Source organism: Ostrea edulis, chromosome 7, assembly GCF_947568905.1.
Source record: "Ostrea edulis chromosome 7, xbOstEdul1.1, whole genome shotgun sequence".
Taxonomy (NCBI): Eukaryota; Metazoa; Mollusca; class Bivalvia; order Ostreida; family Ostreidae; genus Ostrea; species Ostrea edulis.
In genome coordinates, this window is record NC_079170.1 from 58,053,357 (window position 1) to 58,065,488 (window position 12,132).

Consider the following 12,132-nt stretch of genomic DNA (forward strand, 5'->3'; position numbering starts at 1 on the left):
ATAAATATCTTGCCTATTAAATATCTCCTGAACTATTGAAGATAGATCTTTCATATTTTGTATATTTATTTCTTATGACAAGACCTTTCATTTGATATCATGGGGTTTGACCCTTGGACTTTCAGAACTCTGAGTTTGAACTACTTTTAAGAAAACATAACCTATTAAATATATTCGGAACTATTTTAGGTGTGGTTTTCATATTTTGTAGATAGGTTCTTTATGGCAAGACCTTTTTATTTTGTGAAGCTTAACCCTGTGACATTGATTTGAAAGTTTGTCTTACTTTTAATTAAAATCTTACCTATTAATATCTCCTGAACTATTAGATAGAGCTATACAGCTTTCATTTTTAGCTCACCTGAACCGAAGGTTCAAGTGAGCTTTTCTGATCGCTTTTTGTCCGTCGTCTGTCTGTCTGTCTGTCTGTCCGTCTGTCTGTTAAACTTTTCACATTTTTAACTTCTTCTCCAGAACCACTGGGCCATCAATTTCAACCAAACATGGCCAAAAGCATCCTTGGGTGAAGGGCTTTCAAGTTTGTTCAAATGAAGGGCCATGTCCCTTTCAAAGGGGAGATAATCACAAAAATGCAAAAATAGGGTGGGGTCATTTAAAAATCTTCTTCTCAAGAACCACTGGGCCAGAAGAGCTGAAATTTACCTGAAAGCTTCCTGACATATTGCAGATTCAAGTTTGTTCAAATCATGGCCCCCGGTGGTAGGATGCAGGGCTTTCAACAAATTTAAAAGTAGGAGGCTGAAATGAAAAAAGTAGAAGGCGATCCAATGCTCGGCGCCCTTACGGCCAGAAGCTCTGGGGTAAATGACGCAAAATCCTGCATTCTGGCGGTTTCCTGTCACTTAAATGCAGCTTTGAAATTGTCATTTTTTTGCCTGAAATTTTTACTTTTGCCATGAATTTATTGTTTCATATGTGAAATTTTCTGTTCATGCAAAGACTTAAAAAATTCAACATTGCAAAGTACTAATTTTGATGCAAAATGAAAAATAAAGTGCATCAAGATATAACTACATGTAATCATTTTTTGCAATGCTGTATCAATTAATTTTTAAGTGTCTTTGCTTGAACAGAAACTTTCACTTTTATTTCTACATTTGTACTGAAAGTTTATAAGACTGAATTGTTTTGTAAGAAAGTTTCTACATGCAGAAAGTATTGTTGAAATGAACTAAACTGCATGTTTTGCATGTTTTGCTCACCCCAATATTTTTTTAAATAAAACCCAAACAATCTTTATTACAAATTAATAAGTAACATTTAAATGACCTATAATTTTATTTTTCCACAAATTCAAGTTAACAGCTACAGATTTGTGCTGAAAAATTCTACTTTCGTTTTTATTTAATACCACATGGGCATTTGCAAATTAAAAAGAATAGCAAGTCTGAAATCTTTCCTGATTAAATTCTGTTTTCGCTTTAAAATTGTTGATTGATATTATACTTGTGTCACTTTCACTTCTGGCCTTTTTAAAGCCGAAACTGAACACGGTATTTGTTCTCTTCATTCCGTCAACATCATTGTTATCTTTCGGAACTTCTCGTCTGTGTTGTCACGACTTGGGTAAATCCGAGGCTTTCCGACTATTGCAATTGACGTATTATTTTCTACACCAACAGACGACCAATCAGGTGCCGGTATTTACCTGAACTAAATTTAGCGCAAGTAAACACGTTTTTACATCCTGGTTGATACGGCCGCAATTTCTAAGTCAACTAAAGTTTGGAAGATGTTTAAAGTTTTTTTCATTGCACATACATTTTTGTCACTAAAGTAGCCGGCACCTAATGTTACTATAGGCGGCGGAAATCCGCCGGCTACCGGCTACTTTTGAAAGCCCTGAGGATGGGGCCACAAGGGGGGATCAAAGTTTTACATACAAATATATAGGGAAAAACTTTAAAAATCTTCTCAAGAACCACTAAGCCAGAAAAGCTGAGATTTGCATGAAAGCTTCCTGACATAATGCAGATTCAAGTTTGTTCAAATCATGTGCCCCTGGGGTTGGATGGGGCCACAATAGAGGATCAAAGTTTTACATACAAATATATAGGAAAAATCTTTAAAAATCTTCTTCTCAAGAACCACTAAGCCAGAAAAGCTGATTTTTACATGAAAACTTTCTGACATAGTGCAGATTCAAGTTTGTTCAAATCATGGCTCCCGGGGGTAGGATGGGGCCACAAGGGGGGATCAAAGTTTTACATACAAATATATAGGGAAAATCTTTAAAAATCTTCTTCTCAAGAACCACTAAGCCAGAAAAGCTGATTTTTACATGAAAACTTTCTGACATAGTGCAGATTCAAGTTTGTTGAAATCATGGCCCCCGGGGGAGGGGGGGGGGGGGTAGGATGGGGCCACAAAGGGGGATCAAAGTTTTACATACAAATATGTAGGGAAAAATTTTAAAAATCTTCTTCTCAAGAACCACTAAGCCAGAAAAGCTGAGATTTACATGAAAGCTTCCTGACATAATGCAGATTCAAGTTTGTTCAAATCATGGGCTCCGGTGGTTGGATGGGGCCACAATAGGGGATCAAAGTTTTACATACAAATATATAGGAAAAATCTTCTTCTCAAGAACCACTGAGTCAGAAAAGCTGATTTTTACATGAAAACTTTCTGACATAGTGCAGATTCAAGTTTGTTCAAATCATGGCCCCCGGGGGTAGGATGGGGCCACAAGGGGGATCAAAGTTTTACATACAAATATATAGTTAAAATCTTTTTCTCAATAACCACTGAGTCAGAAAAGCTGATATTTACAAGAAAACTTTCTGACATAGTACAGATTCAAGTTTGTTCAAATCATGGCCCCCGGGGGGTAGGATGGGGCCACAAGTGGGGGGGGGGGGGTCAAAGTTTTACATACAAATATAGGAAAAAGCTTTAAAAATCTTCTTCTCAAGAACCATTGGGCCAAAGAAGTTGACATTTACATGAAAACTTTCTGACATAGTGTAGATTCAAGTTTGCAAAGGGTAGTTTGGGCCATAATAGGGACTAAGGTTTTACATGCAAATATATATGGAAAGTCTTCAGATATGGGCCAAGGTGACTCAGGTGAGCGATGTGGCCCATGGGCCTCTTGTTTCATTATGGATACAGATAATGCCCTGATATTTAGTCAAAGGCTTCCTCTCGGAGGAATACAAGTTCAGTTTGCATTTCAGCTGGATTGGTCCATCCTTGCTCTACTTTTAGGCTAAAAATAGGTCAAACAGTTTTCCGGACTGTTTTTCATTACGGATACAGATATTGCCCTGATATTTAGTCAAAGGCTTCCTCTCAGAGAAAGACAAGTGCAGTTAGCTTTTCAGCTGGGTTGGCGCACTATGACTTTAGGGGTAGAATTAGGTCAAACAGTTTTCCAGATTTTTTTTTGATATGGTCACAGGTATTGCTCTGAAATTTAGTCACAACCTCCCTCTCAGAGACATTTGTAATCAGTTCACATTTCAAACATTTCAACTCAACTTAAAACACCATGACCTACTTTAGGGCTAAAAGTAGATCAAATGGTTTCCTGGACTTTTTATCATCATAGATAGATATTTCACCGACATTTTGTCACAACCTCACTCTCAGAGAAATACATAATCAGTTCACATGTCAGATGGATTGGTGCACCCTGGCCCACTTTAAGGCTTTTCTATTCAGAATGTGTGTTGTATCAATTCAGAGTGCACAATATGCTTCCAGGTTGAATTTCACTGTATATTGTATGGGCGTATATTGTACTGTTTATTTCAATATCTATACTTACCTGCATCGAACATTTTGCAATATGTCACAGACTCCTACTACTATGCTTGAATAATTTTTAGAGTGAATTATCTTCCCTTAACCCATTCTTCAATACCCAAAATCCGGGCACCTCAGTTTATGTTTAGGCATCCATTTTGTTTTCATGCGGATTTTTCTCTGGTGGAAAATTTACAGGCTTTTTACCTACTGTTGTGCATTTACCTTTTATTTACTTGGCATAAATCTTGAGCTGGAGTGTTCTGTTAGTTTAAGAGCGTTTTTTAACGGTATTTGATTTTATTCTCCATTTTAGTTAAGATTATTGTTCCTCGTGTCGACCATGCGGTTCAAGCATGGCAGAGGATTCTTATAAGGAATGTAAACGATGCTGCAGGGAGATGTAGTGTATTGATGAGCATGAAGATTGTTGTCAACATCGATCTTGCTCAGAAGTTCTTCCTTGTAAGGTCTGTAGAATTTGGTCTAAGGAAAAACGTGGCGCTGTGGCGCGTATGATAGAAAAACACAAGCAGAAAAAAACAAGCCTGCGACAGTGTCAAGACCTTGTGAGGAAAGAACAAGGGTGACGCAAGTGGGCCCTTTTAAAGGTAGGAAAGTTGCCACATCCATGGAGTCTTTGCGGGACAAGACCACACATGTTCGTGTTCTAGATGTTGAGCCTATGTTAGAGTTTCCCACTGTTCTGTCCTCAGAACAGATTACTGTTACCAGCAACAAAGCTGCTATGTCCAGTCATTCCCATGACATCTCGGACAATTGTATGGCCATTCCGTCCTCAGAACATGAGAGCCCTAGTACTAGGCCAGGTCATTCCTATGAACAAATGAGCCAAAATGTTGCAACTCCAGTGGGTATGGCCAATTTTCTTCAGTATGGGAGGACAAGTGCCGCAAGGGCATATGAATTTCATTTTCCTACCATGGATGATGGGAAATATGCAGGATATTATAGACAGGAGAGTTGCCGAATTGCTATCTAACTCTAAGCAAGGTCCGGCTGAGGCACCTAAAGATTTGGACCAAGATGGGTCAAGTACTAAACGCAAGAGATTTAACAAGTTTCAACCTCTCTCTAGAAACATTTCAGATTCATCTGTTGACTCTGAAGATGATAGAGATGTATTGTGCATCACTGAATCATCACGTGAATTTGATGAAGCAGACAACCGCTCAGACGCTGGTCTGTCAACTTTTCCAACCCAGGTACGTCAAAGGTTGATTGGAATGGTTAACTTTTGTTTCCAGAGTTGTATCGGATCTCAGTATTCCTATGAAGGAAAAGAGCGGAGACTTGGAGTGCAAGTCATATGTTGCTGAGCATTTACTAACTCCAAAAGAGGCAGGACAATTCAGTCTTCCTTTAGAGGGTTCGATTGTACACATACTAGAAGAGGTTGACAAAGAATGGCAAGATAGGGGTAGAATTAGATGTTTTCAATCATCTGATGATCAGAAGTACTTGGTGAATGAGGACCACTTTAAAAAGTTTTGTTCCTCACCACAGTTATATGAAAACATTGAAGAAGGCATCATGTGTTCATCTGAACTTAGAAGCCAGAAAGGTGCAATGCCTTATAAGTTTAACAATAAGGCATTTGAAGATCTACAAACAATGAGTTTAGAAAAATGGACATGAATTCGAGACTGTTACTGAGACAGATTTCCTATGGCTCATTGATTACAACTTTTCTAGACAGAGCAGTTTCTGATGAGGAAAGACAAGAGGCTATCCAAGCTTTATCTCAGCTGTTTCACTCTATGACCGATGTGACTTCCAGAGTTGTGCTTAACTCTGTTACTGCTAGAAGTCTTTATCTGAAAGACAAGGCTTTTAAAAATAAAGCAACTGAGAATAAATTGCTGCGCCAGTCTGCAATTGGTCCTAAATTGTTTGGGGGAAAGTTTTGTGAGGTTTTACATAGCAGTGCAGATAACTTGCGAGATGTGAAGGAAACTCAGCATCTCAGGGATTTGAAGCGAAAAGACTTGAAAAGCAAAGTTGATGACTCTAGAGGGTCAAAAGCTTCAGATAAGACAGCATACTCAATTCCTAAAGAGAGGAATGTTGATGGTTATGATAGACAGGACAAGTCAAAGGATAGTTCTTCCTTTCGATACAGACTGCAGGGTAAACAAAGCTTTGAAAAGCTGGAAAACCCTAAATCGGGGTTTCGCCCGAGAAAACAGTAGGCCAAATAGAAGCACAGATTCCGCCAGTCGGAGGCAGACTGTCGGGATTCATAGAGAATTGGAAGAAGATAACTTCCGATCAATGGGTTGTGAACATAGTCCAGGAAGGACTTCGTCTTCAGTTTACTTCCAGGCCGGCAAAAAGCGGCATAAGAGAAACTGCATTCAGTTCATTACAGAAAAATATATGCATGTATATCCGTAGAAATAAGAGATTTATTAGAAAAAAGAGCGGTTTCTACAACACATTCTTTTTAGTTCCAAAGAAGGGCGGAGGGCTTTGTCCAATTTGAGAAATCTAAATGTACACTTAAATGTTCCACACTTCAAGATGGAGACTTTCAGAACAATCAAACAGGCTGTAAAGAAAGGAGACTGGGTGATGACCCCAGACCTAAAAGATGCATACTTCCATGTACCAATCTGTCAACAACACAGACAGTACGTACTGTTTTGCTTTCAAGGAAAGCATTATCAGTTCAGAGTAATGCCATTCGGACTGGCAGTAGCTCCAAGGGTTTTCACCAAGATAATGGCAGTAATAGGCCAGTTTTCTGAGGTCACGTCAGTTTCACATATTCATGTACCTAGACAACTGGCTAATCAAGAGCCAACACCGTCACATGCTGATACAGCAAAGGGGATTTATACTGAACCTGCTTCACAGTTTGGACTTGTTGGTGAATTGGGCAAAAGTCCCAATTAACTCCAAGTCAGGAGGTAGATTACTTGGGGGCTTACTTCAATCTGACAGAAGGAGCAGTATTCCCTTCAGAAGAAAGGTTTCAGAATCTTTCAAAAGAAATTGCCCAGATGCAGAGTGCAACACAAATTTCTCAGGCTCCTGTGATGAATGACAGCATGTATAGATTTAATTCCATTGGCCCGCTTGCATATGCGGCCTATCCAGTTTTATTTACTGTCTTTATGGCAACCACACAGAGACAGTTTGTTGGCCATGATTCCTATCGATCAGACATTGGTCATTCATTTAGAATGGTGGACCAACAGGATTAATGTATTCAAAGGAATTCTTCTTTACCAGGAAGAGCCAGAGGTACTTTGGACAGATGCTTCAGAAATGAGACGGGGTGCTCATTTAGACACCCTTCAAGTGGCAGAGAAATTGAATATTTCCCAACAGAGCCATCACATAAACTGGCTAGAAATGAAGGCTGTGCAATTGGCCCTAGTGCAGATTTTACCCCAAGTCAAAGGCAAATGAGTCCTTTTCAGATGTGACAATTCAACGGTTGTCTTGTACATCAACAAGGAAGGCGGTACCAGATCAATGCTACTTTGTTAACATGTGAGATTTTTCAATGGGCAAGGAGTCACAGTATTGTACTCAGTGCAACCCACATTCCAGGAAAGAGGAACATTCTTGTAGACGATCTGTCCAGGGGTCGATCAAACATTTGACTCACAGAGTGGAGCCTGAATCAAGATATAGTTAAATGCATTTTTCAGGCTTTTGTTTCCCTGAATATAGATCTCTTTGTAACCTGGGAGAACAGGAAGCTTCAGGTATATTGCTCCCCTTTTCCAATGGAGGGAGCCTTTGCAACAGATGCACTGAGTGTAAGTTGGACAGGGATGTATGCATATGCATTCCCCCCTCCAGTTCTGCTCCACTTAGTTCTCAAGAAAGTAACCCAGGAGCCCTGCTCAATGATATTGATAGATCCACATGCACCACCCCAGTCATGGTATCCGTTGCTCCTGGAACTCCTCATAGACCATCCAAGAAAATTACCAATAATGTCAAGTCTGTTAACACAGAAAAGAGGTCAAGCTGTTCATCCAGACCCAGAGAGTCTAAGGCTAGTAGCTTGGAAAATATCCAGCATAAAGCTGACTAAGAAAAATTTTTCTTCAAAAGCTCAAAGCTACATGGATAAGAGCAAAAGAGCATCAACCAAAAGAGTCTATGAAGCTGGTGTAGTGAACAGTCCACATTCTGCCCCTATAGAGGACATGGCAAATTTTCTGATATATTTGCACGAGACAAAAGGATGCAGAGCATCCACCATCTCTGGTTATAGGACAGCTATTGCCACAGTTTAGAGGGGCTGGAGCAAGACTACAGTAAGTTCTGAAAAGAGCTTGACTGACTTCATTAAAGGGATTTTCAATTCAAATCCTTCAGTTAAGCCATTGTTACCTAATTGGGATTTGCCAACTGTGTTATGGGCTCTGACTTAACACCCTTTTGAGCCCATTGAGTCCATAGATATCAAATATTTGACTTGGAAAACTGTATTTCTGGTAGCTTTAGCATCTGCAGCTCAGGTAAGTGAAATACATGCTTTGTCAGTCAAGGAATCAAATTTTAGAGAAGAACCTTCAGGAATTCAACTTCTTCCTAATCTACAGTTTTTAGCCAAGAGTCAGCGACTTGGTAAAGTATGGAATCCCATATTTATTCCTAGATTTGACAGGTTCGCAACAGAGCCAGATGATCTGTTGCTGTGTCCATGCAGATGTCTAAAGATGTACAGAAAAAGTACAAAGGATTTTAGAAATTAAAATGATGCACTTTTTCTTACATATCAAAAAATGTACGTAGACCCACAGCTTAAGGCTCTCTTTCTAGATGGATTGTTTCTCTCATTAAACATGTCTTTGAAAATTCACCTGAACTGAAATTGAAGGAAGTTAGAGCTTATGATACCAGGCGCTTGGCATCATCTTGGGCCCTGTCCCATGGGGATCCAGGTTAGAATAGGTCCTCAGTACCCCTTGCTTGTCATAAGAGGTGACTAAATGGGGCGGTCCTTCGGATGAGACCACAAAAACTGAGGCCCTGTGCCACAGCAGGTGTGGCACGATAAAGATCCCTCCCTGCTCAAAAGCTGTAAGCTCCGCGCATAGGCCTAAATTTTGCATCCCTTCACTGGCAGTGATGATGTCTCCATATGAGTGAAAGATTCTCGAAAGGGACGTTAAACAATATTTAATCAATCAATCATCTTGGGCCCTGTTTAATGGAGCCTCAGTGAAAGAGATTCTTCAAGCAGCTCACTGGGCCTCTGAGAATACCTTCACCTCATTCTATTTGAAAGATGTATCTTGGAGAGAGGAAAACTTTGCCAGATCTTCTAATTTGAAGACAATGAAGTGGGCAAAGAAAAAGAAATAGTAAGAGTGAGAAGATTTTTTGATTTACTCTAATCCCTCCTCCTATTGGTACAAATTCTGTTTGTTGCAAAATGTTCGATGCAGGTATAGATACTGAAATAAACTGAGGGTTTTTATAGGTAAAACCCCTGTTTATAAGATATCTATACTTACCTGCATATTCCCTACCCACCTCCCCACTTTTAGAGTTTAAGGGGTGTATTTTAGTTTTTCCCTCGCATAAACTGAGGTGCCCGGATGTTGGGTAATAAAAAGTGGGTTAAGGGAAGATAACTCGTTCTAAAAATTATTCGGGCATAGTAGGAGTCCATGACATATTGCAAAATGTTCGATGCAGTTAAGTATAGATATCTTATAAACAGGGGTTTTACCTTTAAAAACCCTCAGTTCAGTTATAAATAAAGATTGATCGAAAAACTCTTTTAAAAATCACAACTGTTTCAGCTGAACAATGGCAGGGCCAAGGTGACACAGGTGAGAAATGTGGCCCATGGGCCTCTTGTTTAAGTATGATATTTCGTGCTGATCTGGTTTGTACATGTAGTTTGACATTTTAAAACAAATACAATACAAATAATGTATTTGCTTTTGCATTTTCATCAGAATTAAATAAAATATATATACTGTATTTAACACTATGGTTAATCGTTAATGCCAAAAGCAGAATAACAACACAGTATTATCTATCAAACATCATATTTTATTTGTTGATACGGAAAATTCATAACTGGGAACAAAAATATTAGGTGATTTTTTTTTCAGGAATACATTTACAAACATGAATTGCTGATTGAATGGCAATAAAATTGATGTGGTGCACCATATTCACTGGTTGATCTGAGCCAGTCCATCAGCATTTCAATATTCACTGGTTGATCTGAGCATGCCATCAGCATTTCGGTGCATGTTTTATTTAAATGGCACAAGAAAAATAAAATGCCTTGGCATTAAATAAAATATGACTTTGGGTCAAAGCCATTTAATGCTTAATGGAGTTATTATTCACTGTTCGCTAAGAAATGAAATTGTCACACACTGATAGGCTAAAAATAGTTCTTGATAAAACTCAGAATCTGATTGGACAAAATGTTTGGTAGAACAATTTTTTTGACACAGCACTATCACATGCGACAAATCCATAAAACATGTAAAAATCCAATAAGTCTTATCTCCTGTGCAAAACATAAAAGCCTGAAATGACCAAATGATAGTTAGATTTGATGGAGTGTTTGTTTTAGGTCTTTGGTTTTGTGATGCTACATGTAATAATCAATTTGATCACGTGGTAATTTGTATAAACACCAAAATTAAAAACCCAGACAGTTATTACTGATATTTACATTATTACTGATTTATATATCCCTATGATTATAAATATAATTGGAAATAGTAATATTTTATGGTAATTTTCATTCGTAGCGAGCGAAGCTCGCTTTGCGACGCGACGAGCTCGCTCCAATGATTACACATATGAGTCACATGATTTGCTCTTCATCAGCTGAAAAAAGATGAGTATTACCCATAATGCTTCTGGAAAAATGTCGCCGTCACTGCGGTATAATTCATTGACAAACCCGTAATTAAAATAATTAGATTATTTAGAAAGTATCATAAACCTTTTTAAATTCCAGACAAGCTTTCTCATAGCTTCAAACGTTTTGTTTTTGCTTGGTTTGAGAGAAGAAGAAAAAAACATTGCAGCTAATATGACGTCACAATGTAACTGTTTACATCCACCGCGATATATTTCCCGTGTTAAATGAAGAGGCGGATAAAATGTCTATAAGTCGTTTTGTAAGATGTCAATGGGCTTCGCTCATCTCAACGGTGACTCCGTACAACATATTAGATGAGAATTATGCATATGGAAGCCCTGCCCATCATCCAAAATGACATGATATTTGACACATATTTTAATCTGTGGTAAATAAAACAGACACATACATGAACATATTCATCTCAAATTAGTAAATTTATTGCTGAAGCAAATTGGGATTTCTTAAAAATATGTTTGTGTAATGAAACATAAACAATTACGATGTTTTGTTTAGTCTTACTTTCCTTTCTGCGGAAGTTTATTATTTTGCCAGACAGCATAGTGGAGCAACGGTCTAATTGTTTGATCCAGTGAAATATAGATGCATTACCTATTTCATAGTGTTACCACAGAAAGAAGCTGTAAAATGTATGAGTTTTCACCTCGACTGTAGACATGGTTTCATCACTTACACTTGCATAATGGCCACTGCAATCACTTTGAGGCCACACTCGGATTTTTCCTCTGGATATATATAAGAGAAAGTTTTAAAATCCTTTCTTGAAATACACTCAACATTAGCACTATATTATAAACAGTACATTTGAGGACAGTTCTGATTCTATTTGAGAAACTTTAGTGTAAATGTGTATTAAAAATGGAATATGAATATAAAAAACAGAATATCTGTAAGAACAAAAGAAAACATTTTGTTTCATGACATTTTCTTTCTTTCTCCCCCAACATTTCCTACCAATAATCCTGTATCTTAACTATTCCAGATGTAGAATCATGGCCAATGTCCACATTTTTAGAGTATCTTGAATTTGATAGTTCTGGTGACGGTAGGTTAGAATGGTGTTGCTAACTGATAACATTAATTAACTGTGTGTCGTATTAACCTGGAAGTGTCATCTCACAATTCACTGTTTTACTGGTGCTTCAAATGCTTTTTTATAAATGTTTGATATGCAGATAAATATGTACTGTAAAAATTGCTTATTTTAGTGAGGTCAAACTTTAATGGTGAGGAAAAAAGTAAAAGTCAGCATTTTTAGGTCACCTGAGTTTACTCAGGTGACCTATTGCAATTGGTTGTCGTCCGTCATCGTGCGACGTGTGTTAACAATTGACCATTTTGAACACTCTTCTTGATAACTACCAGTCCAATTCTTTTCAAATTTGTTATGAAGCATCTTTGTGATAAAGGGACATAAATTGTAAATTTCAGGACTCCAGCACCCGTGGGGC

General features: G+C 38.1%; 1 protein-coding gene across 4 annotated transcripts in view; it reads left to right on the forward strand.

Moving 5' to 3' along the window:
• The window catches only part of LOC125653315 (protein NEDD1-like), an 82,624-nt gene that overhangs the window by 40,436 nt on the left and 30,056 nt on the right, over nt 1-12,132 (forward strand). For 2 of the 4 annotated variants that reach the window (XM_056144801.1, XM_048882736.2), the window contains one exon: nt 11,664-11,726. The exons of the other annotated variants lie outside the window; for them this stretch is intronic. In XM_056144801.1, coding sequence (XP_056000776.1) covers nt 11,664-11,726 — 63 coding nt within the window. The remainder of the gene's footprint in view (nt 1-11,663; nt 11,727-12,132) is intronic. 4 annotated transcript variants of the gene reach the window in all.